Source organism: Ursus arctos, unplaced genomic scaffold (assembly GCF_023065955.2).
Source record: "Ursus arctos isolate Adak ecotype North America unplaced genomic scaffold, UrsArc2.0 scaffold_13, whole genome shotgun sequence".
NCBI classification, from domain to species: domain Eukaryota; kingdom Metazoa; phylum Chordata; class Mammalia; order Carnivora; family Ursidae; genus Ursus; species Ursus arctos.
The window spans coordinates 44,261,971-44,287,579 of record NW_026622797.1 but is presented as its reverse complement, the minus strand read 5'-3'; the positions used below and the strand labels follow the sequence as shown (position 1 = coordinate 44,287,579).

The 25,609-nt window shown below is 40.4% G+C and overlaps 1 protein-coding gene and 1 pseudogene across 4 annotated transcripts in view; one reads left to right on the top strand and one right to left on the bottom strand.

Moving 5' to 3' along the window:
• Nucleotides 1–25,609, top strand: part of NT5DC1 (5'-nucleotidase domain containing 1) — a 139,085-nt gene that overhangs the window by 85,746 nt on the left and 27,730 nt on the right. For all 4 annotated transcript variants that reach the window (XM_048226117.2, XM_026489241.4, XM_057311128.1 and 1 more), the window contains exons 7-8: nucleotides 22,137–22,311; nucleotides 24,041–24,138. In XM_048226117.2, the coding sequence (XP_048082074.1) occupies nucleotides 22,137–22,311; nucleotides 24,041–24,138 (273 nt within the window). The remainder of the gene's footprint in view (nucleotides 1–22,136; nucleotides 22,312–24,040; nucleotides 24,139–25,609) is intronic.
• On the bottom strand, nucleotides 6,569–6,677 carry LOC113247901 (U5 spliceosomal RNA; annotated as a pseudogene).

Genomic DNA, 25,609 nt, shown 5'->3' with positions numbered 1-25,609 from the left:
GCACCTGGGTTGGCCCAGCCGGTTGAGTATCTGACTCAGTTTCGGCTCAGGTCATGATCTCAGGGTCATGAGATTGAGCCCCAAGTTGGGCTCCGCATTAGGTGTGAATGGAGCCTGCTTAAGACTCTTTCTCTCCCTCTCCCTCTGCGCATCCCCACTCCTGTTCACTGTCTCTCTCTTAAAAAAAAGATAATAAGGAAAAAGATTGTGGAAATGAGATAAGTGTATATTTGAAAGCACCTTTAAAAATTAAAGAAAGCATCCAGCACCCAGGTCTTGGTTTCTGATATCATTCTTCAGTAAAGTGAACCAGGGCTCTTTGGAGAAACGTCTGACTCTAGGACAGGGGCAGGCAGTATACAAGATAAGCCTGTCAGATCTTATAGCCTTGGAGTCAGAAAGTAAAGAGGTGCTCAAAAAACGATGATGATGATGGGGTGTGTCAGAGGGACACAGGAATCAACTAACAGCTTCCCATGGCAAAAGCTGGAGCAATTTGAGAACAAAATAAATAAAGTAGTATTGGATTATAACCCAAAGACCCAAAATATAAAACAAATATCAGTGAGTAGTGCTGATGTAAATGATTGAACAAATAAATAAACGGGGAGAAGGAACTGCTTTCCTATGCAAAAGAATTCCAGCTAATTTATGCAGACACTTTGCCCTCAAGGTGGTGAAATACAACTCCTTACTCCTTATTTGTAGACTGCACGTAGTGACTTCCTTCCAAAGAGTGCAGTATGGAAAGGGGGCAAAAGCGTAACTTCACAGTGGAAAAACCTGACTAGCATGGCCTCAGCCAGATGACCAAGTTGAACTCATATCGATAGGACGGACCCTTGATACGGTATGCTCAGAATGGCATCTGACCTCTGTCGTCTTCCACCTGAAAACCCATAACCCCTGTCTCACCATGAGAAAAACATCAGATACGTCTCAGTTCAGGGACGTTCTCATAAAATAGCTAACGAGTATTCTTCAAAACTGTCAAGGTCATCAAAAGCAAGGGAAGTCTGAGAAACTGTAACAGCCAAAAGGAGCCTAAGTAGACATGACCACTAAATGTAATATCATATCCTAGATGGGATCCTGGAACAGAAAAAGGACATTAGGTTAAAACTAAGGAAATATGAATAAAGTGTGGACTTTAGTTAGTAATGTATCAATATTGGTTCATTAATTGTGACAAATATATCATAATATTGTAATATGTTAATATCCCAGAAACAGTTGTAAGATACACGGGAATGCTCTGTACTATCTTTGCAATTTTTCCATAATCCAAAATTATTTGGAAGTTTAAAGTTTATTTAAGAAGCCACAGCTAAATTAAGATCCTCTTATAAGTCATGGCCATTTTATCCAGAAGATCTATCATCAAGCTCTAGTATATGTCTAGCTTAGTTTTAAAGGTTATTCATGGAGTCTGTCTCCAACTTCATTCTCATGGTGATGTTTAACATCCTTTCTCAGTCATACTTCATCCCCCCTCCTACTAGCTTGGAATAGTTAGGTTTCTAACATGGAGGCTGAAGAGTATTCCATACAGTTCTTCACCTTGTTGGCATGGATCCCATGCCAGACCAGGCTTACTTTCTCTTATGAGGAAGTCTGCTGCTGGCTCCCTTTTCCTCCTCCCCCTGGTAAGAAGAACAGCTGCCTTTATAGTTTACAGGTGCTTTTTTTAACCAATGTTTGGAAAGTTCCCTGTTTGGTTTCTGTTATCTTGGGTGAGAATGAAAAAACAGTGAGGAGGTGCTCTGGCAGCACCACCCCTTTACCGCTGTGGAAGGAAACAGATCTACCCAACAAATAATGCCACTGGATAGGTACAGAACAGGAATGGAAGAGGGGGAGATCCTTCAGAACGGTAAGACCTCGGAGGAACAATACACTAGAGGATTAACAGTTTTAATGTAAGTAACTAGAACTGTTTCCTCTGTGACATTCTTGCCTTTCTGGCTTTAGCCATGATACTTAACCATGTAATTGGAAGTTGTTCCCACCATCTTTATTTCAGTGAACAGTATTGTTTTATTCATTCTGTGCATATAGCACTGTATGTAAGTATATATTTGAACATGGTACATATAGAAACTGAATTCAGAATTACTGTATTATATAAAGGACAGTGTTCTATAATCTCTCAAGTGGTAATAATCTCTTAGTGATAATAAATTAACCACTCAGGTTTCCCTGATACGACCAGTGACTATGGTATCAACTCAGTAGTGCTTTTCAGCTCAAGCTGAGCATTTCCCTTAGTCAAGTCTACTGGTGATCTCCAAAGTAGGTGTTTTACATGACAATAATAACATAAATCATATGTGCTTAATGTCTCTCCAGAGACTTCTCGTTTAGGCTTATTTGTCATCCATCCCACCCAAGAAGTAGGGAAGGTAATACATGGCCACAATCTGACCAGTGAGGACAAGGACACACAGCCGAAACACAGGTGTAAAGCCTGAGCCACCTGATTCTGGGCAGTGTTTCCCCTTCTAGCCCACACTGCAGCCTTGGCATGGTTTCATGATATAATTACTATTTTTACTTTTAAAAATGCTCTCTCTGGACCAAATCATGTTTGTTTGCTATTTTGATCCAAGGCCACACCGTCGCTGTATGCAGCCACGACTGATAATTTTAGGAATGGTGGACTGAAGTTAACTTAGAGGAGCGCTAACCAAGAGAACTTCCTCAGTGATGGAATGTTCTATGTCTGCGCTGCCCAGTGTGGTGGCCACTAGCCACGTGTGGCTGTTGAGCACTTGAAATGTGGCTGGGGCATTGCAGGAACTGCAAAATTTTATTTAATTTTAGTTAATTTAACTTTAAATAGCTACACGTGGCTAATGACCACCATGTTAGACAGCGTGGGTCTAGACAGTGCAGGGATCCTCCATTATGACCAGGTTCCTCTTACACATTACCTCTCAGCATTGCTTGGGGACACTTGGCCGTTCTTTGCCATTCTTTTAGAGAAGAATTATTTTTGAGGACCTTTTTTTCTTACGCTTAGGATATTTGGAATACATAAATAGGCAGCACAAAGTTTCTTCTGAATTATGACCCACTTAAATTTAAAGCTGTGAGATCTCTGATCAACACTATAAAGTAAAATTCAGGTTAGGGGCACCTGGGTGGCTCTGTTGGTTAAGCATCCGACTGTTGATCTCAGCTCAGGTCTTGATCTCAGGGTTGTGAGTTCAAGCTCCACATTAGGCTCCATACCCCGTGTGGAAAAAAAAAATTCCCTGAATTTAGTTCACCATAGTCTTTTTGGTAGAAATGAGAAGACAGTGATCCGTATGTCTTTGATTACACCTCTAAGAGATTGAACCTTTAGAAAATTATTATTGGCAAGAGGTTTATTTAACTCTAAAAACAAAGGGCTGTTTTCTTTCACAGATACAAATCTGTTATTTGATGCCTGCAAAGTTCAGTGGCACTTTAAATCAGGATTGCGTGATATTTACAGAGCCCAACAAAAATCCAGTCGACATGATGTTTCCATCGGATTCAATGGAATTCTGAGATTATAGTCGGGGAGAAGGGGAACTGTGGTTTAGAAATTCATAATGCATTGCAGAGCGACATTATAATATTAAAACAGCAGCCGTTTTCATTACTCTTGTTAAATTGAACAACTAAATTTAGAAGCTCTATGGAAGAAATTAGAGTGACATTTCTTTTTTTTTTTTAAGATTTTATTTATTTATTTGACAGAGATAGAGACAGCCAGCGAGAGAGGGAACACAAGCAGGGGGAGTGGGAGAGGAAGAAGCAGGCTCATAGCAGAGGAGCCTGATGTGGGGCTCGATCCCAGAACGCCGGGATCACGCCCTGAGCCGAAGGCAGACGCTTAACCGCTGTGCCACCCAGGCGCCCCTAGAGTGACATTTCTTAATTATCCAGCAGGTCCTTGACTGGAAAATTTCAAGGAATGAGGAAAAGACAAAATGTAACAGATAATACTAGGAGTAATATAAAAATTCAGAAAAGAAGTAGGGGTGCTATCGCATCAGAGGCTTTTTTTTTTTTTCCTTCTAACATGGCTTTTGACTTCTTCAAAGAAATGCTTTTTAATTAGGCTTAAGAGACAACTATCTTCCACAGATTATGATATTAGAAAAACACTTTTTATGCTGGGAGACAGGAAATAGTGAAATTGATCTAAAATGTTATGTGCTGTAAATTTGAAGAAAGTTACCAAATGCTTGCTTTTTAATCCTGAACAGTCTTTTGATGTTGCGTTACATAGATTCTCTTTTGACCTGACCTTTTAATTTCTAATATCACATTTGTTTCTGGTTTCTTGAATTCATCGTTATGGTCATGAAAATATTGTGTCAGTTTTTTATAATTACTGTTGTCAAATACTGTTAAACATGAACGTATTTTCAGCTAATAGAATATTTTCAGTCCCCATAAGCCCTGCTCATGCTCCCTTCCAGCCAATATCCCTTGCCTGCGGGGACATCTAACAGCAAAGACCAATTTTGTCTGATTTCTAACTTTATTTAAGTAGAATTAGGCTCTGTGTGCTCTTATGTCTGGCTTCTTCAACATTATGTGTCTATAATTCATCCATATTGTTGAATGTAACAGTAATTTATTGATTTTCATTACTGGGCAAGATACCATTATGGCTGTACCACAGTTCATGTAATCATCTAGACAATTTATGTAATCATTGATAGACATTTGGGTAAATTTAAATTGGGGACTATTACAAATAATGCTTATGTACCTGTTTTCCTCTTCTTCTCAGATCTATACGTAAAAGGAGAATCACTGCATTGTATGGTAATAAGTGTGTGTATGTTTAGTTTGGGTAGACACTGCCAAACAGTTTTTCAGAGTACTTGTATAGTATAGGAGAGTTCCCGATACTTTATATTTTCAGTATCCTCACCAATGCTTGAGATTGTCAGGATTTTTTTGTGGAGTGGGGGGAACCACTTAACATCTATAATAATAATAATAATTTTGCTTTTGGAAAAAGCTAGTCAGGAACTGCTGGCTTAACAGTTTTAGGCCACACACACCCCTGCACGCGCACGTGCACACCCACACACACACAGACACACACACACACACAGAGTGAACATCAAATGCTCCCACTCCCAGCTTGCCATAGACCCATCCAGAAAACACGTGGAAGTTCACTTTGGGCAATATGATTGCAGTTTGGTCCTGTAGACAAGCCGTTGGGTAAGACACAACGGTGCACTGCTGTGAGCCTGAAGACTTTTGGTGGAGTAAGAAATACTTGAGGAGGTAGTAATACTAGAATTTGCCAAGTGCTCTTAGAGTGTGCCTGGTGAATTTTCATTTTAAGTAGTTTGACACAAATAGCTCTCAGTTCACCCAGTTGAATTCAGCAAACTTTTTTGGTGAGTGCTTCACTCCCAACCTTGAATGTTACAGAAATGCAAAAGGAATGAAAGATGATGACTAAAAAAGATACAAAAAGATGCTCTACTTTGAGTCAGCAAAATGCACAGTATAATAAATGGATGCCCATTTGCATTTGGTGGATTGGCAAAAATGATGTCCGATGACTTGCTACTGTGAGAGTAGTGTACGGGTGTGCAGCTATGTACTGCTAAAGTGTCATAACCAATCTGGAAGGAAGCTCGATGTAGCTATGGAAATTAGGAGTGTACAGAGGCGGCTGGCTGGCTCAGTCAGAAGAGCATACAACTCTTGATCTCAGGGTTGTGAGTTTGAGCCCCATGTTGGGTGTAGAGACTACTTAAATAAATAAAAGTTTAAAAAAAAATTAGAAGTGTACATCCTGACTCAGCAGTCTCATTTGTAGGAACGAGCCCTAGAGCACAAGAAACCATCCCCAATGATGTTGACCCTATAATTTTTAATCATGAAAAAAACTCTTCAATAGAGGACCGGCAGGGTGCCTGGGTGGCTCAGTCAGTTAAGCGTCTGCCCCTGGGCTCAGGTCATGATCCCAGGATCCTGGGATCAAGCCCCGCATTGGGTTCCCTGCTCCGTGGGGAGTTTGCTTCTCCCTCTCCCAAATTGCTTTCTCTCTCATTCTCTCTCTCTCAAATAAGTATATGAATTTTAAAAATTCTTAAAAAAAAAAAGGACTGGCATAGCCGTCTGGGGTATATTCATACATGGATTACTGTGCCATAGTTAAAAAGAATGAAACATCTCTAGGATATAAGCTCTGGAAGGGCAGGGGCTTGGCTTTTGTTCATTCCCGTGTCTCCAGCCACTGGACCGATGCATGGCAGGCCTGTGATACATGCTTAGGAGTTATCAGTAGAATGCATCTCTAAGTACAGGGCTGACCTCCAAATCCTGCTGCCGAGTGAAAAAGCAAGTTGTAGAAAATCTGTTTTATAAAATACATATGCATGTATGTAAGTTCATAAAAACTTACTGGAAAAGTATACACCAGCATGTGATATACATATGTGTGTTCGCGTGTCTATGAAAACTTGAATGGAAAGACATACACCAAAATGACAACAGTGTTACCACTTAAGGGCAAACAAAGGGAAGGGACAGAATTTGGGAATAGTATTCAGTGAAGACATCAGACTTTTCTAGTGTCTCAACTTTGGAAAAGGATACTATTTTCTCCACGGAAATCTTTAGTAAAAGGCGAAAGATTTATACGATCTGAAGAGAAACCAGAGTATAGGATACTATTTTCTTATATGAAGTAATTACAAGATAATTTTAAAATGACATTTTACTACGGCAAGATGATTTCCTTGTTGTCTGGCAGGTTGAAATACGCTGGGTAAAGAGCTCCTCCCTCCAGAGCCCCACAGCCTACACACAGCCATACAGAGTGGCCAAGCTTGCTGGATTTAGTTTCCCAAAGGGAATTCCTCAAATATATGGAATAAATTGGAAAAAAAAAAAAAACCCCACAGTGATTCTACATATTTAGGAATCAACCAGCTATTTGTGTTTTCATCTTCATTCTGATTTTATATTTGAAGAATACATTAAAAAGTGTTTATTTGAAAAGAGAAGCATTTATTTGCACTAACTACATTCACATCTTTACAAAAGGCTTTAAAATACCTTAAGAAAGGGATAAAGAAGGTTAATAGAAGTAGACAGTAAGAGATGTGGAATGGAAGGATCAGGAAACCGGGCAGTTCTGTGATGCCGTGTAGCTCATAGCATCGCACAGCTGGCTGGCTGTGCTTAAGCCGGGCTGGTTAGCAGAGAGGGCCTACTAGTGCCGAGCACTGCCCTGAGGGCTTCATGGACATTGTCATGTTTAAGCCACATGAGAACGTTATGGGATGGCTTCTGTTATTATCATCTCATAGCCAACAAACAACCAAGTGTACGACTGAAACTCGAATCAGGACTAATTTGGATCTGGGCTACCCAGGACCACATGCTATAAAGTGTGTGTGTGTGTGTGTGTGTGTGTGTGTGTGTGTGTATCTGTGTGTATTTGCTCCATACAAAACTGCTCTGTCCTTCGAAGATTTTTCAGCAGGAATGAAATTGCCCTTCTCCTTAAGTCAACAGCAATAGCTATTAACTTAATGAAGTTACCTGCAAATTATGAATTCTTTTTCCCCTTCCCTCCTACTCTGTTCTAAAATGATTTTATTTGCTGGCATGAGACATTAAATTAAACTCCTTTTGAGATTTTAAATGGAGTTTTTATCTGGAAGGAAGAATGTTTATTGTAGTTTTCAGAGAAATTGAGCTGCTTCTGGTCATCTAAGAGGTCTAGTGAGATTTCCTTCCATTCACATTTCTGTTCATTGAGTGCACGTAGTTCATTTGGTTTTTATTGCTGACATTTGCCAAACACCATGAGTAAAATATTTGCTTCATTTAATTTGAATTTTGAATGTTTCCTTCTTGGTTATTGAGTAATTGCAGGCTTTCGGGTTCTCTGGATTTATGTTGACAGACGCCTTTCCTTCCAAAAAGAAATAGTCTGATCACTTATGTCATATGCTTTCTTAACAAATTTTTTCTAGGTCAAAAGAAAGGCAGAATATAATTTTTCATCAGTAAATAGGTTATTACAATGTTCTTTTATTCAGGTCTTCTGGGAACTTATAGTATCTGCCTTAATAGCTAGACCTATTTTCTGCTTCAAGCAGATTTGTTGTACCTTGTTCTCTGAAAGGTTGAAGATATACACTAAGTATACACCAGCATTTCTACTACTTCTAAGACCTTTTAGCCTTGAGATTCCGTTTAGCTAAAATTTATGATAAGTAGGCCTTATCATAGATTTAGCTTAGATTAGCGAAAATAGTTTACATTGAGCGGAAATAAAGTTTACCTTTGACTACAGAAGAAATGGCTCATTTTATTAAACCATATAATACTGTATACTAAGATTTCAGATGAGTATATCTAACTTCCTTGAGAGAAGTTTTAATTGCATTGCCTTTACTGAATGTCTTCTGTGTTCCTAGAATCTGGTTACTGTAATGCTAATCACTATAATGGCACAAAGAAAATCGCTTTATGGAGCGTAAGGGGAAGGTAAAAATCTATTATGCAACTAGCGAGCTGTATAGAGTATGTGAGCAAGAACACAGTGGTGGGCATATTCAAGGGAGAGAAAAAATGAGAAAAAGCAGGAATTGAGCAGACTCCCAAATGCAAAGTGGAATTGAGAAAAGCAGAGAAGGAGTCGAATTTGAGGTGAAGAGTGGGAGGGGCCGGACAGCAGACGTTCTGGGCGGAAGCACGGGGGCAAATCCGTCCTGTTGTTGAGGCAGGAAGACGACCTGTGCCTCCCTGCAGGCTTCCCAGACCGCCCTGAAGTCCATGCTGTGTCGTCTGCGTCTGCTCTCTGCTGAGGTGCTCCTGCTCCCCTTCCCCACATGCTGACTGCCCCTCACGGACCCAGGCCAAACTAAATCTCAGCCTTCTCTCGAGAGCTCACCTTGCCTGCCTGAGAAGTGGCTCTTTTCCTCGCCAGCAGCGCTGGCCGGCTGGTCCTCTGCCTTGCCCCGCGCACTTTGGGCTGCATTTCAGTTCCAGTTGTCCCCGCCGCACTGAGGCCTTCTTGCAGGAGGGAACCAGCCATCTCGGTGTCCTGGATGCCAGCAGGGTGCCTGGCCCCAAATAGGCACTCAGTAGGTGAACTGTGTGTTTTGGGAATGAGTGAGAAAAATAATTCTCTACCTACATTTCATATTAACATCAATAGCATCCATAGTCGTAGAAATAAAGAGAGAAAGCAGAAAAATATCTTTTTTGTAAAACCTTTACTAATATATGATTAGATATATGTAAAGAATGAATCCTTAACATTATTTTTAAGATTTTTCATGTTAACCCAGCAGGATTGTTTTTTGATTTTTGGTTTTAAAAGTCTCCTATCATAAGTGTTTAAGGAATACATATGATTATCGTCTTAATAGGACGGTAGGTTTGTTAGTTCAGAAAAATAGCCAAGATATAAACTGGCTGTGTTTAGCAAAACTGGAAGGAGATACAGTGAAAGAAATAAAAGGAATCTGGCTAGAGGAGAAAATAGAGAAGGTAAAGATTGCTGCCTAGAGTCAAATACCCTCTGGAAGCCAGCCATACCCAGCGTTCGTCACCTGCGAAGCCTTCCTGCCCAGGTTCCCGCTGTTTTCTCCCTGAGAGCCTGCCCACTCTGCCCGAGGCTGCCCCCTGTGTTAGGTTCGAAGCCCTGCCAGCCGTGTCCCCAGGCTTCCTCTCCTCTCTGTCTCCTGATGGATTATTGTAGCCATGGGGCTGCCTCCCCATCACGAACTGATTGTTTATGTTCTTCTGGGAGCTGGATTTAGGGTAGTGTGTATATACTAAAATGCTGTCTGGGCTTTCTTTTCAACTGTATACTTCAGGAGAAGGACCAGGTTAGAAGAAACACAGTGAAAGTTCTATTTGAGCACTTGAGTCCTCAGTGGGAGGCAGGTTTTTTTTAAGACATTTGTATGAAATGTACCCTATAATATCTACCTTCTGACTCCTTCGTACCTGATTGTTCCTGAGCTCTGCGTGCCTCAGACCTAGAGAAGTCTATGGTAACTCTTTTTTTTTGTTGAGAGAAAGTGTGAGCCAGGTGGCCAGGGCAGCCAGAAGGAAAGGGAGAGAGAGAATCCCAAGCAGGCTCCATGCCCAGCGCAGAGCCCGACAAGGGGCTTGATCTCACAACCTTGAGCTCATGACCCAAGGCAAAATCTAGAGTCAGCTGCTTGAAAGACTGAGCCACCCAGGCACCTCAATGGTAACTTTTTAAAAAGCAATAAGCATTGGCACCTCTCTGAGCCTACTTTGCCCCAAGATATCCTGTTTTAGTTCTCATTTTTTCCAGCTTTCTTCTGGAGGAGGTGAAAGGTTTCAAATCAGAATCATCAGTGGGCCTGCTTCCTCTGGCGAAAACAAAACCTTTTAGATGGCTATGTACCTGGCAAATACATTTAAAAACTATCTGAGATGAAACTTACAGTGTATCTCTTTGAAGCTTGCCCCTGAAACTGGTTCCAGTTTTGACCTGGAGGCATCTTTACTTTGCTGTACCAAGGAAAACATTCTTGTTTCCTCTGCAGCTAATTTGTAAGGCTCTGTTTCGGCAACAGTGCCTTTATTCTCCCCAGGCTACAAGCTCTTTAGGTCCTTCTCATGATGTCATCATGTCATCATGTGCATTTCTTGGATCTTTCTACTTCCTCTGACATTAACCAGGAAAATATTACCAGCCGTTAGCTTTCAGCCGTGGGCTTGCGGTGTCTTGCTGTGACCCGTGCCCTTTCTCTATTTACAAGCAGACCAAATGGGCCTGAAAACATTCTATTCAGAGACTGAAAAAGTCTACCAGAATCATAAAGACAATGACAAAGGCGTATTTAGATTTGTTTCAGCAAGGAGAACCCTCTTCTGGCCCAGTAGAACGGACTGTTAGAGGACCCAGGCCAGAGAATAATTGAGGGGCAAGTACAAAATGCCTGGGGATCTGCCATAATGAAAAAATACGCAAAGGTGTTTATATTATCTTTCAAGAAGCAGTTTTACCACTAATGATTTTTGAATATTCATTTTGCTTGAAAGACTACATAACCTTAAAACAGTCTCTCAAGGGACGCCTGGGGCAGCTCAGTCGGTGAAGCATCTGCCTCCGGCTCAGGTCATGATCCCGGGAGCCTGGGATCGGGGCTCCCTGCTCAGCGGGGAGCCTGCTTCCCCCTCTGCTCCTACCCCTGCTCGTGCTCATTCTGTCTCTCACAAATAAATAAATAAAATCTTGTAAAAAAAAGTGTCTCAGATTAATGAACTTAGTAATTATTCTCAGTACTTTCTAATACTAAGTTATAACTGTCATTTATTGTTCCTGTCCTATGATTATGAAATACCATATTTATATCAGGAATCAGCAAATGTTTTCGCAGAGGACCAGGCTTTATGTAGATACTTAGATAACCGTGTTAAGCTGTAAAAAACTTTTCTCAGCTGGCAAGCTGTGGTTGGCCAACTCTGGTCTTTATGATCACCTGGTAAATTTTGTCCAGTAGCTCTCCCCTCACACACAGTTCGACCATTATTAATCCTCTACTGTTTGCCAGACATCAGGAATGTAAAAATTGTAAAGACAGTTCATTTTCTGAAAGATCACACAGTCTTGGGAGGAAGAAAAGTATACAGACACACTTACTACAGGTGTTTACTAGTGTGTAGTGCAGTGCATGTCGTCAGCGGTGTTCAGAGGCTTTGGGCCTGGGGAGGGCTGCGTGGAGAACATGGTCTGGTGACGAGCTGCAGACACGCCTAATCAGCAAAGGGAGGACAGTGCATTCCAGGAAGAGCAATACTGTCTGTCCCTTAATGTAATACAGTTGTTTTGTTTTGTTGCCTATCTCAGTGTAAGATCTCTATTCAAGGATCGTTACATGGATAACTTCAGCTTAGTAACTACAAAGTACTCCGATAGGAATTCTGAGGAAGAGCCCATTATTCAGTAATTACATAGCAAAATAGGATGACGTTTAAGGACCTTGACCTCTGCTTTTTTTTTTTTTTTTAATTTTAGAGCAGGGGGTGGGGCAGAGGAAGAGAGAGAATCTTAAGCAGGCTCCATGCCCAGCACAGAGCCTGATGCTGGGCTCGATGTCACAACTCTGAGACCACAACCTGAGCCAAAACCAACAGTCAGATGCTTAATCGACTGAGCCACCCAGCTGCCCCTCTGCGTTTTCTGAATGTGTTATTTTACTTTCATAGACACTGATCACCAGATAATTTAGATCTAAAACAAACATGTAAGCACCGAGGTTAACATACATTATGTAAGTGAGGGGGGTTACATAAGGTTTAGTGAACTGGGATTTCTGAGCACCGTATTCCATTCCCAGATTTGTCACTGACTAGTTTTGAGCAAAATCTGTAGTCTCTACTCATCTTTAAAATCTATGAATTAGAATCTATTAATTCATCTGTAACAGGACAGGGTTGAAGTAGGAGATTTCTGAGGCCCCTTCCAGTTCTAGATACTGTAACTATAATTAGAGTGCATGTCAGTAGATACTTTTTTCCCCTGTGGAAATCTTAACTTGATTTGTCCAAATCTCAGACTCTCACTTATTTGAATCCCCATCAATCCCAAAGGCCTTGAACTGTGGTAACTATCCAAGAAAAAAAGGGGGGGGGGATTTTTGGTGTCCTTGAAGTGATAGAGTGCCCAGACGTCGTACCCTCTGGAGAGGGAGTACCACACAAGTTCTGAAAGGAGACTGGCTACATTCAGATCCTGGCTCTGCCACATTCTGGCTTTGTAGCTTTGGGCAGGTTCCTTAGCCTCTCTGCGTCTCAGTTTCCTCAACTGCAGAATGGGAATAATAGAGGGCCTACTTCACAGGATTGTTATTATAAGTATTAAATCCATTCATAGTTGTAAATGTCTTAGAATTGTGTTTGGCAAAAATAAGCACTCAAAGTATGTCAGTTATTATTATCAAACAGATAACTGTATATAAGTCCATTTATAAAATTTGATATTAAGACCATTACAATTTTAAAATAAATGATAATGCCATTGGAAATTGCTCAAATATGATGGTGAACAAAAAAACACAGGTAAAAAAAAACTATATGTGGTATGCTTAAAATTACCATAAAGTTGCATATGAATAGAGCATATCCTGGCAGGAATCACACCAAAATATTTGTATGTTTGGTAGCTGGTCTGAAAAAAGAGCCTCTAATGAATTATGCCTCCCAGACTTCACACCCATCTGTTTTCTTTTCCTTAAAAACAAGCTGGCCCCGTCTAATCAGTAAAATACAGCAGAAATGACCCCATGAGACTTCTAAAGCTATGTCATAAGAGTCCCTGGAGGTTTTACGTCAGTATTTTGAGGCAAGTCGAGCTCATCCCGAGACTGGCACGCTGTGGTAAAGCCCAGGCTGGCTGAGTAGAAAGGTGCTTCGCCAGCGCTCATCCTTCCTGCCATCCCAGCCCAGGTGAGCCAGTGAAGGAATCCTTAGATGATTCCAGACCCAGTGACATTTGAGTGACACACCCCAAGTGAGAGCCACCCAGCTGAACGCTGAAGCCCGTCAACCCTCAAAACCACGAGATAGGATAATATACTGCTGTTTTAAGTAAACCGTTCTGTGAGGTGGATTTTTATACAGCAGTAGAAAACCCAGTACAATGAATTTTCTATACCAAGAATGTATCATTTAATAAAATCAGTAATTTAATCTCTTTAAATAATGTTGTTTTCAACATCAGTGTAGTTTCAATGTTAAGAGTATTATGTTTTATATATGTTTTTAAGTTGTACATTTGGTAATTTTCAACCCACAAACTAACAAGAACAATACTTTAGCCACCCTAAATAAATGTATGTTTATTGGACTTCACACATGTAGCAAAGTACAGGGTGGTCCAGGAATTATATTTATTTGTGTAGAAATTCTCTATCAACTATTACAGAGAATCTCCTTTTTTCTAAGACCTATGTGTAAGATTTCTCTTAACAATGACAAACGGGCCATATTGAATGCTTTTTTTTTTTCTTATATTGGATTGCTCTCGTCTGGGAAATCTAAATCTATGGTTCTTAACTCCTCGGGCGCCCTGTGTCCCCAGCCCCAGGAATCTGATGTAAACCAGAGCACCCGGAGCTGCTCGGCTCCCTCAGACACGCACAGAAACAGTGAGGAGCACAGTGTTGCAAACAGTGTGAGGATTTCATTCACCCACTGAAGCCCATGTAGGTACTTTGCATTAAGAATTCTGATCTGGGGGAGCACCTGGGGGGCTCAGTCGGTTGAGTGTCTGATTCTTGATTTTGGCTCAGGTCGTAATCTCGGGGCCCTGGGATTGAGCCCCGTATCAGATGTTTCCCTCTCCCTTTCCCCTCCCCCCATTCATGCACATTCTTCCCCCCCCAAAATGAATAAATAAATCTTAAAAAAAAAAAAAGAATTCTGATCTAGGGCATTATTATTCCTCAAGACCCCTCAAGCAGTAATGCTGAGCATTACACGTGGATCCTGTGTAGTTGTGTTTGCTCTATTAAAGAGATGTTAACACTTTCCTATTTTATCAAGTCCGTAATTTCAAGTTTTATATTACAAAAGTACAATTTCTGCCAGAATAATTATTTGGACTAAAATGGCTCACTAATTTAAACTTTAGTATTTTTAATGAATCATCGAGCCTTACATCGAAAACCGGGGATGTACTGTATGGTGACTAACATAATATAATAAAAAATCATTATAAAAAAAATTAAACTTTAGTATTTTTTCCCTTTTTTTTTTTTTTAATCGACGATGGAGTAACTGTCCATGTGGCATTTTACAAAAACATACAGAGGATACACTGACGCAGGCCAGATTTGGGTGGAACGTGTGGTGGAAAACGGAGTAACGCCTCATGAAAAGAACTGCTTCCCTAAATTCTGGGGGTCCTGGGACTCCATACCTAGCAGGGCTTTCCCGTTTGTATCAGACCCTGTGAGACCAGATACTGGACAAGTAACCCTTGGTGACTATAATCCTTATGTGTGTGCGGAAGTGGAGTTCCTCCCAGTCAGTCATAGTTCTGCATACTTTTGGCTTTATGAGTAAGAAAAGATACTTGTGAAGACACAGCATGTTCCAATTAAAGTAATTAAGGAAACAGTGCACCCTCGTGATAAAATATAATCTCTACAATGAATGTTTCTTTGAAGACCAATTTGTCTTTTGAAGAAACCTCAAATGTTTTTGATTTGAGGTTAATGGGGGGAAAACATCTCAAAAGACTTAATTTTTTATCTGTTGTAACCTGTAGGTATTTCAGCAACTGGTTTTTACTGTCTCGGTTTCTTAGTAGCTCACATTTAACGTATGTGAGAAGTCAGAAGTGCTATGTAGGATTTGTCTTAAATACGAGATTATTTTAGTTTTATTTAAACCATTCAAAAGATTTATATTAACATAAGCTACACAGGTATTTATGTTTTGTAAATATATATACAGTAGAAACCTTTGAGTTATTCTTTGGAGGTAAACGAAAACAATTTAGAGCTGTTTACTTTTATTTCAGATATTTCTAGAAGCATTTGTGAATTTTTTCTCATTATATCTTGAATCGCATAGACGGAATAATTGGAATTGTGACACTTTTCCTAAGCATCTTGTTCTGGTTCTCTGTTGGTCCATGAGAAACCACCACAAAACATAGTAGCGTGAAGCCACAGTTTGTTATTGTCAATGATATTCTGGACTGAGTTGGGTGCTTTGCACCTGCCGTCTCCCAGGTGGTCTCAGGAACGCAGTCATCTGAAGGCTTGACTAGGCTGGATGTGTAAGGGGATGCACTCACAGTTCTGGGAGTTCATCTGACGCTCCTTCCAGCGTGGTGGTCTCAGATTGGTTGCACATTTTACATGACACCAGCTTCCAAGAGACAGAAAGTTAGCGTTTCCTGACCAGTTAAGGGCCACACCTGGAACTAACACAGTGTCACTTGTTCCACATTCTCTTGGTCAAAGCAATGAAAGGCTTGCCCACATTCAAAGGATTGGCATGGTCCACTCCCAACTCCGGACATGTGTGAAGTAGGAAAGACTTCTACAGCCATTAGTGGCAAACCTGGAATTCAGACTTAGGTCAGTCTAACTCCAACGCATGGGCTTTTCTGCTTTGCCTGCAAAATTACTACACTCATGATTAATAAATGGAAAAGAATGTAAAATAATACTGTGAAAAAAATCCCATCAGATATTCACCCTTGAATATATCTTTCCATTATAAGAAATAAAAATAATTTTTTAAAAACTTAAAACCTTGTTAGTTTAGATTAATTTTAACATAAGATACAGGTTTGAGAATTTTCATCAGGTAACATTAAACATGCTTACTCTGATTTTGCGCTTTTAGCCAAAATGGTGAGGATCGAGTTCTTTTATGAGGAAAAGGATTTTTAAAAAGTATGTGGTTTTGGGGCGCCTGGGTAGTGCAGTCGTTAAGCATCTGCCTTCGGCTCAGGGCGTGATCCCGGCGTTCCGGGATCGAGTCCCACATCGGGCTTCTTCCTCTCCCACTCCCCTGCTGTGTTCCCTCTCTCGCTGGCTGTCTCTCTGTCACATAAATAAATAAAATCTTTAAAAAAAAAAAGAAGTATGTGGTTTTGTAAGGGTTTTCTACGGCAGTCATACTTAAAGTGTGGTCCTTAGACTATCAGCTGGTGTAGGAAATTGTTAGAAATGCACATTTTCAAACTCCACCCAAACATACTGAATCAGAAACTCCGGGAGTGTTTCAACTAGCCTTCTGGGTGATTCTAACATACCCTAAAGTTTGAGAATCACTACCCTACAGAAGTCCTGAAAGAACTGAAAGATTCTTTAAAATCACTTTTTGCAAGATTATATACATAAAGCAGAGAGATAATGTGTCAGAGAAGGAGAGACGCTGTGGAAATGGGTGTTCATTGTGACTAAAGTTCGCGGACTGTGACATCACCTTGGAGGTGTAGATGCAGGTGTAGACTAAGATTAAAATGGTCCATCTCCACCCCCTAGTTCAAAGGTTTGCCAGTGTCCGATTGGCCAGGTGTGAGTCTTCGGAGCCTATCGGGGATCTCTGGAGCGGTGCGCAGGAATTGATGGTCGGTGCACGTGCTCCACAGGCGTCATTGTGCTCCCAGGTCTGGGAATCACAGACTCAGGCATCGTAACTGATGAGCTCCTCTATTCCCCTATCCGGTCAAATGCACCAAGCCAACCTTCCTTAGCATTGTCTGTATTCTTGCATTTCAGTGTTCAGCCCTCGTATCCCTTCCCTTCTCTTCATTCTCGTCCCCAGCACAAGCTTTCTCTTTATCAGACAAAGTCTGATTCAGTGTTCATGCCTGCGTGTGACATCACACATCAACAGCAATTAATATGTATTTATTGCCCATTATGTACAAGACTCTGTGTTAGGTGATAAAGTAATGTAAAATTAAGAAGCCCTTGTCCTCTGAGAGCCTATGAGCTACAATGAGGCAGGCAGGATATACAGATAATAATAGCAAGAGTTCTAGTATTTAGATCTTAGAGCAATAATCCTTAAAATTACTTGGGGAGTTTTTAAAGAATACCAATGTCATCACCCAGCCCAGGCCGATTAAATCAGAATCATTTGAGTAGGGCACAGATACACAGAAGTAAAATACTGTTAAAATATAAATTTTATAAATTATGTTTTTCAGTATATTATATACTTCATTTTCCAATTCTTATGTGTTGTCCTTTTATATCTAACATGTAGATTTTTCACTTTACTCAATCTAAATATTCTAGATTTCTTTATTTACGAATATATTAGATAGAAACAAACCATATAGGGACCATAAACAGGAAATCTATCCTAATATTAAATTTGTTTCATCTTTTGCCCTCTGTAAATAAAAGTAATTTAGAACATACTTAACCAATTGGTTACCTCTCTCATCCTTCAAAAAATATTTTAGTATCTCTTGGCCCAAAATAAAGTATATATATGTATATTTCAGAAAATTCATTCTATCATCTCTTACAGCAAGTGCATTTAAACAATTTAGAGCTAAACATTTTAGCTATCCACTAGCAGACTGTTCTATAACTTGTAAAGGTTGTAAACATCTCAGTCTCTCTTATATTATGTTCTGCATTGGAAACAACAACAGACCTTAATTGGAGTCTGATGGTGGAGGTGTTGGCATCCTGGCATCTCTAATCCCCTTGGCCAAGAGCTTTGAAAACTCCAGCCACAGAATCACACAAAAACTAGTGACACAGTTAACGAGAAAAATGCTTGCTTATTCCGTGATGATAGAAAGAGTGATGTAGCACAATTGTCTGTTAAAATTAAAAAGTAAATTTTTAATATTCAAATTGTACTTTTTTTTTAATGACAAAAGGTCCTTAAATCCTCAGTCACGTGTGATACCTGCAGGCCATTTTATGTGCATATCAGACTATTCCAGCACTTTGCTATTATTTTCATGACTCTATATTAACCAGTTTTTTAATATAAGAGAGGTAAACTTCTGTTCTTTAGTACTAGCTTTTTAAAAAATGTACTTTTAATCCCATCTGGATATAGAAAATACCAGCGTCTAAGGATATAAGAGGGGTGGAAAGGCCAGGAAAATGAGTTACACGAAGTGGCCGTGAAATAGAATTCCTTTGAAGTTAAGTGACAACACAAGCTCCTTTGTGAGTTGACAACGAACAAGACCGCCCCTTTCTTTCTATCATAGGTCTAAACTCCCTGTCTTGTCCAGTCAATGTTAACCTATCAGTATAAGAATATAATTAAACAGGATTATTTTTTTCAATAAGGGTAGGAAAAAAACGAAAGGTACTCTCGATAGGATGACTTTGACAGGGCATGGATAATATAGTTTGTTGTCACAGGTTATATGTTACAATTCATATTGTTACTTTGACTTTAAGTAAACATAAATATTCCTGTGTCTGCCCCCACACTGATTTAAGTAGTCATTCATTGAATGCTCCATGCCAAGCAGAAAGACAGGCTCCCTACCTTTAGGAGTTTATAGGCACTGCAGGGAGATAATTTGATGGACAGTTATAATCCAATGTAGTTGTTCAGCCTAACTCCTTTGGTTTAGTAGCTTGATTTATTTCAATAAAAATATGAGTGTGTGTTATAGACAAGAATACTATAAACTTCAAAATTGCTAACTCAATCTTAATTGTTCTCACCACAAAAAAAAGAAACTTACATGCCATGATAGAGGTATTAGCTAACACTAGGGTAGTAACCATATTGCAATATATAAATATAGCAAAGCAGCATTGTACATCTTAAACTTACACAGTGCTGTGTGTCAGTTGTATCTCAATAAAAATAAATTTTTAAAAAGATGAGTGTGTACTTGTGTAATTATATCCATTTCTTTAATGATTTGAGGTTACAAGAGAATGAAAATATATTCCCCAACAACAGTTGGTGATCGTTTATAATAAGAGCAACCCGTAGTCTGCCATTGGGTATCTGTTTGTACAGGACTTGGCTATTTTAGTTTGTTCATTCTAATCGGGCTTGTGAACAAAATGAAGACACCCATATTATTGCCTCAGGGAGTAATTCTCCTACTAAAGTATTATGTTTGCACTCTTTTGAATTAAGCTTATTAAAGAAAACTAGTAAAACTAATGTAGGCAAGAAATTTCAAAAACAGTACTTAAATGCATGTGCTCTATTTTTGTACTCATTTGGAAATGGAATCGTTTTGTAGCAGTAATTTATATTTTGATCACTAGGTGGCACTAAACACATAGCTATGGAAAACAGTCTTTTTCTCAGCTGTTGGTTGTGAATACAGACACTTAAGTATGTAAGTGTTTTCAGCGTTATATACCACAAATCTTTTATTATCCATCCCATAATATTTCTGTTGCTGCAAAAGCTTTTTCTGGGTGAAAGAATCTCACATATGACTCCCTTAGGTATAATAAATTCTGAGAGAGACACAACCTCTGCCATTTACTTTGATAGCTAAGAATAGAATAGTTTGATAAATGACTATTTGATTTTATTATTTTCTCTTTCTTAAATTAGCCCTTTCTTACTAGTACCTTCTCTTTGAAAAACAGATTTTTTTTAAGGGTCGCTACATAGTTGTATGATATTAAGAGATCCTAGGAATGTATTCAGTGTTTCTGTAGGGCAAAATACAAGAAGAGCATGGACTCTGTTTTGTTCTAGGTCTCCTGATGTATGAATATTATTCTTACATTGTAACATGGTTTTTTTCTTTTGTTATTTTTTGATCTGGTTGTGATTAATACTTGCAGTACACCCTGTTCTGAATACAGATGCTGTAGGCTGCAAATAATAGATATCCTTGATATTTAAGGTGTTAAATTGAGTTATGTGACCAGAAGTCCACAGTTGGGGCGGTGTCTTCAGCAGTGGCTAGTTAATTCACTGTCCTAATTAGAGATCTAATGATATCATCGGGGGACCCAGGTTCCTTTCAGGTTTCCCCCTGGCCATCCTGGGTCTGTCAGGCTTGTGCTTTGTGTTGGGGATAGCGGCTGCGGCTCTAGGGAGGATGTGTAAGCGAAGTCCAGCGTGGAGGAGGGGCTGAATACTCCGCTATGTGGATTTCTTCTCTGCGGCGTGTGCATGACTCCAGAGACCCCCAGCAGAGCTGTCAGGTCCCATTGGCCGGCCTGGGTCTCTAGCACTTCCTAAGCAATCCACTGCAGGGGGCGGGAATTCCCGGGGCAGGTTAGGCTGACGGAGACCCATGCCCTCCCTGAGCACTCGGGCCCTCGGAGGAGGATGAAACCTCAAAGAAAATCAGTATCTCCAGCAGAGAAGAAGGGGGGTGGATCGGGGCAAGCAGACAGTGGGGTTCGCTACCATTCCTGGTTTTGTTGCGTTTTGCCTTTTTGCTTAGAGCCTCTTCTGTCTCCCGCTTTCTTGAGGTGTTACTCTCACATGTGTTATGTGAAGCGCGTGAGATTGTCCAGCATTACAGGCATAGCTCATATCTGTGGCAGAGCTCAGCGCTCATTACAAGCTCTTTCTCCTGTGGTTTTGTTTATGCTTGTGTCCTTTTCTTAGCAGTTAAAGAAAGTAGGAACTTGGGTTCTCTTCATCTGCTTATGAGTGCTAGCCCCCAGAGACAGTATCTCTAAAGTACTTTATGAATCTAGTAGCATTTCAGTCAAATCTGCAATTGTCTGCTAAGTACACACAACTTTCAAGGCACCCTGTCAGGCAGCGTGGGTGCGTCTGACCAGAACTTTGGAGATATTGGCACCATCTGCCTCAGAGCTCAGACTGACTCCTTGGAGTCTCCAAAGACCCAGAAGGGCAGAGCCAGCAGGCCCACCTCAGGGATGAGAAGCCCTTCAGCTTTTTTGCTGTCCACGGCAGTACCTTCTGGCCTTTTCTACCTGGTTTTTCCGTTTGACATCCCAGCACCTCTCAAAGGCCGTAATAGATGGGCCTTCTGGTCTGTGCTCCGTCTGGAACACTTCTGTGACTGAGGAATCCAACTCCCCTCTCTGTTGCTTCATGCCAACACATTTCTGGTGCATTATCTGAATATTTATTCGTCATTTGTATTCAGCAAATACGTGTTGAATGATTGAAAGAATATTTATTCATTGACATTTCAATAATGCAAGGAGGTTTTCTCTGATTTAAAACTGATCATATTGTGTTTATTATGTTATCTGCTTTAACAGTGTATCCGTTCCTATCAGATAACCAGCAGACATTGTCAGCTGACATTTTCAGTCATCATATTCTTAAGAACAGGAAGTATTCTTAAGCAGTTAATAATGGCATCATTGCTATGTCTGATCCAAGTTTTTTTTTTTTTTAAAGATTTTATTTATTTATGTGACAGAGAGACAGCCAGCGAGAGAGGGAACACAAGCAGGGGGAGTGGGAGAGGAAGAAGCAGGCTCCCAGCGGAGGAGCCCGATGTGGGACTCGATTCCCGGAACGCCGGGATCACGCCCTGAGCCGAAGGCAGACGCTTAACGACTGCGCTACCCAGGCGCCCCTGATCCAAGTTTTTATCCATTTAATTTTATCTATAGCTTTGAGAGAGATGAACTTCTTTGAGAAATCACTGAGTCAAAAAAATTCAAAGAAAAAATCTCGACATTTTTATTTTTCAGAAAACTGTGGAATATATTTTCCAGAAATAAAAAGAGATCCAGGCAGATATTTACACACTTGCCCTGAATCTGTGAAAAAGTGGCTTCAACAGCTAAAGAATGCTGGGAAAATTCTTTTGTTAATTACAAGTTCTCACAGTGATTACTGTCGACTTCTCTGTGAATATATTCTCGGGTAAGTGATGAGTCGTTCCATTTTCGTGGTCTTAGAAAATACTGATGACGCACGAGGCCAGTGCTGCTTTAAAAGTGCTCGCCCGGAACCATATCCTTATATTACAGAACGCTGAGTGACCAGTGGTTGTTTCTCAACATCTGCTGACGGCAACACCCCCAAAGCATAGTTTAGCAAAGAAGTATTACTGGGGCCAGTGTGCTCGTAGCCTGCCGATGGTCTGGACTTAGAGGTTCTGCAAGGTTGATGGACAGCATGTCCTTCAATCAGTGCCCCATGAATTCAGTTTCTCAGCTTTGGATGATCACTGAGGGACATTGAGTTGTAGATTACACTCCCTGACACCTGCCTGGAGGACGGCCTCTCTGGCCCTTTCCGTGTGGAGCTGTGTACTTCACCATTCAGCACAGCCAGGGATGAGACTGACACCATGAAATTCGAGGCAGTATAAATGCGCAGACTTCAGACAGACATGGGTTTAAGCCCGACCTTGCAACTTCCTCTGAGCCCTGAGGTATGTTCTTTAACCACTCTCATCCTCGATTTCATTCTCTTAAAAATGGGACAGTCATACCTCATAGTTGTGAGCAGGGAGTTTAAATACGGTAGCACAGGTAAAGTGCTCGAGTAGTTGGTAAGTTTCAGTAAGTGTCTATTTATGTCATTCTTGTGAGCAATACCCGAGAATATCCATGGTCGGAGCCTGATTATAAAATGGGCTGTTAGATCTCCCCCAGTGTTTCCTCAGATTTCAGCAGATACCGAATTGCTGAGTATGAAGCAAATTTCACCCTCGACACTGACCTCTGGCTGACTTCTCTAGCCCCCTCATGTCCGTGTTCCTCAGCACATGTGGGTTTAGATTGGTCTGCGGCATATTTACGATCTACCAGATTCTCTGCTTTCTAATAGTGCATAGGCCTGGGATCCTTGCACTGAATTAAGGCAGGAGTCCTGGATGCCTTGCACGGTGCCTCTTAGACCGTGAGACTCTATTTGCTGTCCTCATAGTGGGACCGTGCTTCAGAATAAGCACTCTGACTTTCTTTTTCACTAGCATAGGTAACCTAACTTTTTCTTCCTACCTTTATTTCTCTTCAGTTTAGATTCGTAAATATCACCTCCCCCCATGCTGTAGGGAGTCCTGTCTTTCCTGTGACATCCTAAATGATCCCTAATGTAGTATTAAATACAGACTAAAAAACAATTATTGTTGTTATCCAAAAATTACCACATTGTAACATCACACTGATTTTCAAAATAAGATATCTTCTTCCTATTTGAACACTCTAAAAGATGTCACCTGACTTGATATAATGGTAGCTTTCTGTAGGATCCATGTAACATATGAAATTATTAATAACTTCATGCTAATAAATCCAAAGTTTAGGCCCCACATTTGAAGACCTAGTTCGTGAATATTTTTGTTGTTAAAAGCTATTGAATTCATTCACTATAACTATTACCATCATGAGAAGGCCAGCTTAGCACCCAGTTAATGAGTTAATGTTCATTTCTCCCCCCTATGTTTATACTTACTTCAAAGTGTTGTCAGGAAGAGTAGTGCTCAATCACCATCTATTTCCACATATAAAATATATAGAAAGCATGTAAAAGTTAATCAAAAGTTAAGAAATGATTCTGTGGTCAGATAGGTAAAGATTAAGTTCTGTTTTATATGGACTTTTCCTAATTCATTAAAATCCAGACAAATATTGTTGCTTTTTAGGAATGATTTTACAGATCTTTTTGACATTGTGATTACAAATGCATTGAAGCCTGGTTTCTTCTCTCATTTACCAAGTCAGAGACCTTTCTGGACACTTGGTAAGTTGCCATTTTGTTTCTTCCTTCTCTTATTTAAGATTTGTTCATTCAATTACTTAATAAATACCTGTTGGCTGACAACCATGTGCAAAGTACTATGTTAAGTACAACAAGGGGTATAAAAGTGGTACCAAGTCTTCTTTCCCCTGGTAGGAATACAGAAACACATAAAGCAAGTCAGTAAATGCATGGGGATGATTACAGGCCACAGGCCACGTTAGCTGTCATGAAAGAAGCGACTTCCTGATGAGGTAAACCAGGAGGACACCTAAGATCGGTTGACCAGGGAAGGCCTATCCAAAAAGGTCAGGAAGGGTGACTTACCAGGCAGGACCTGAGGGACAGGTAATGAGAAGGGCAGTGGAAGAGTGTCACTGTCAGCAGGACAAACATGCACAGGCCCAGTGTGGGAGTAGTTTCAGCAAGTTCCAATGACAGAGAAGAGCCCAGTGATTCATGGGGAGAGGGGAGAGGAAGTTGGGGAGGCAGGCAGCCTCATACACTCTGGAAATGGTTTTGAGTTTTATTCCACAAGCTATGCGAAGCTATTCAGTTGAGGTGTAAGAGTAACACGGAGAGCTCTTTGGCTGTGCGGTGGGGAGTGGATTGAATGTGGGAAGATGGGCACTGAGTGTCCCAAGTGAGAGCCTGTGGTGGTTTGGTCTGAGGAGGTAGCAGTAGAGATGGAGAGCAGTAGACATATTCAAGATGCATCGTGGAGACGGAAAACAGGACTTGGTGATGCTTTCAGAAGCAGAGGATAAAAAGAATAATCAAAAATGACTTGTTGATTTTTCTTTTTTCTGAATGGAGCAAAGGGGTGGATGGTGGTACCATCTAGAGCCACGAGGAAAAATACAGAGGAAAAGTTTTTGTGGGGTGGGGGTTATAGCTATTAAGAAGTCATTTTTTAACATATTAATCTTGAAATGCCTATAAGTTATTCAGCTGGGACTAACAATTAGGAAATTGTATAAAGGAGCATGGAGGCCAAGGGAACAGCTTTAGGCTCAGGGTATAAATTTGGGAGAGTCATCAGCGCATAGGATACAAGCATGGGCTTGTATGAGATCAAATGCAGAGAGAATGGTGGAGATAGAAACCAGATTGTAGGTAGGTACTTCCACATGACAGTTTTTTAACAGTTCATCCTTCTATCTCTTGATACTTTTCAATTAAACAGCTGTAGTGCGAAAAATGCAGTAACTTGTTAGCGTAAGTTCATGCATTTGTGGTCTCCATATGTTAAAAAAATTGGCATATTTTTAAAGTGCATTGTTTTCCATTACTGGTGTGTGTGTGTGTGTGTGTGTGTATGTGTGTTTGTGAAATTTTAATAAAAATCTCAGTGGAACATGGGGCACCTGGCTGGCTCCATCCATAGAGCATGTGACTCTCAATCTCAGGGTTGTGAGTTCAAGCCACACATTGGGTATAGAGATTACTTGAAAATAAAATCTTTTAAAAAAAT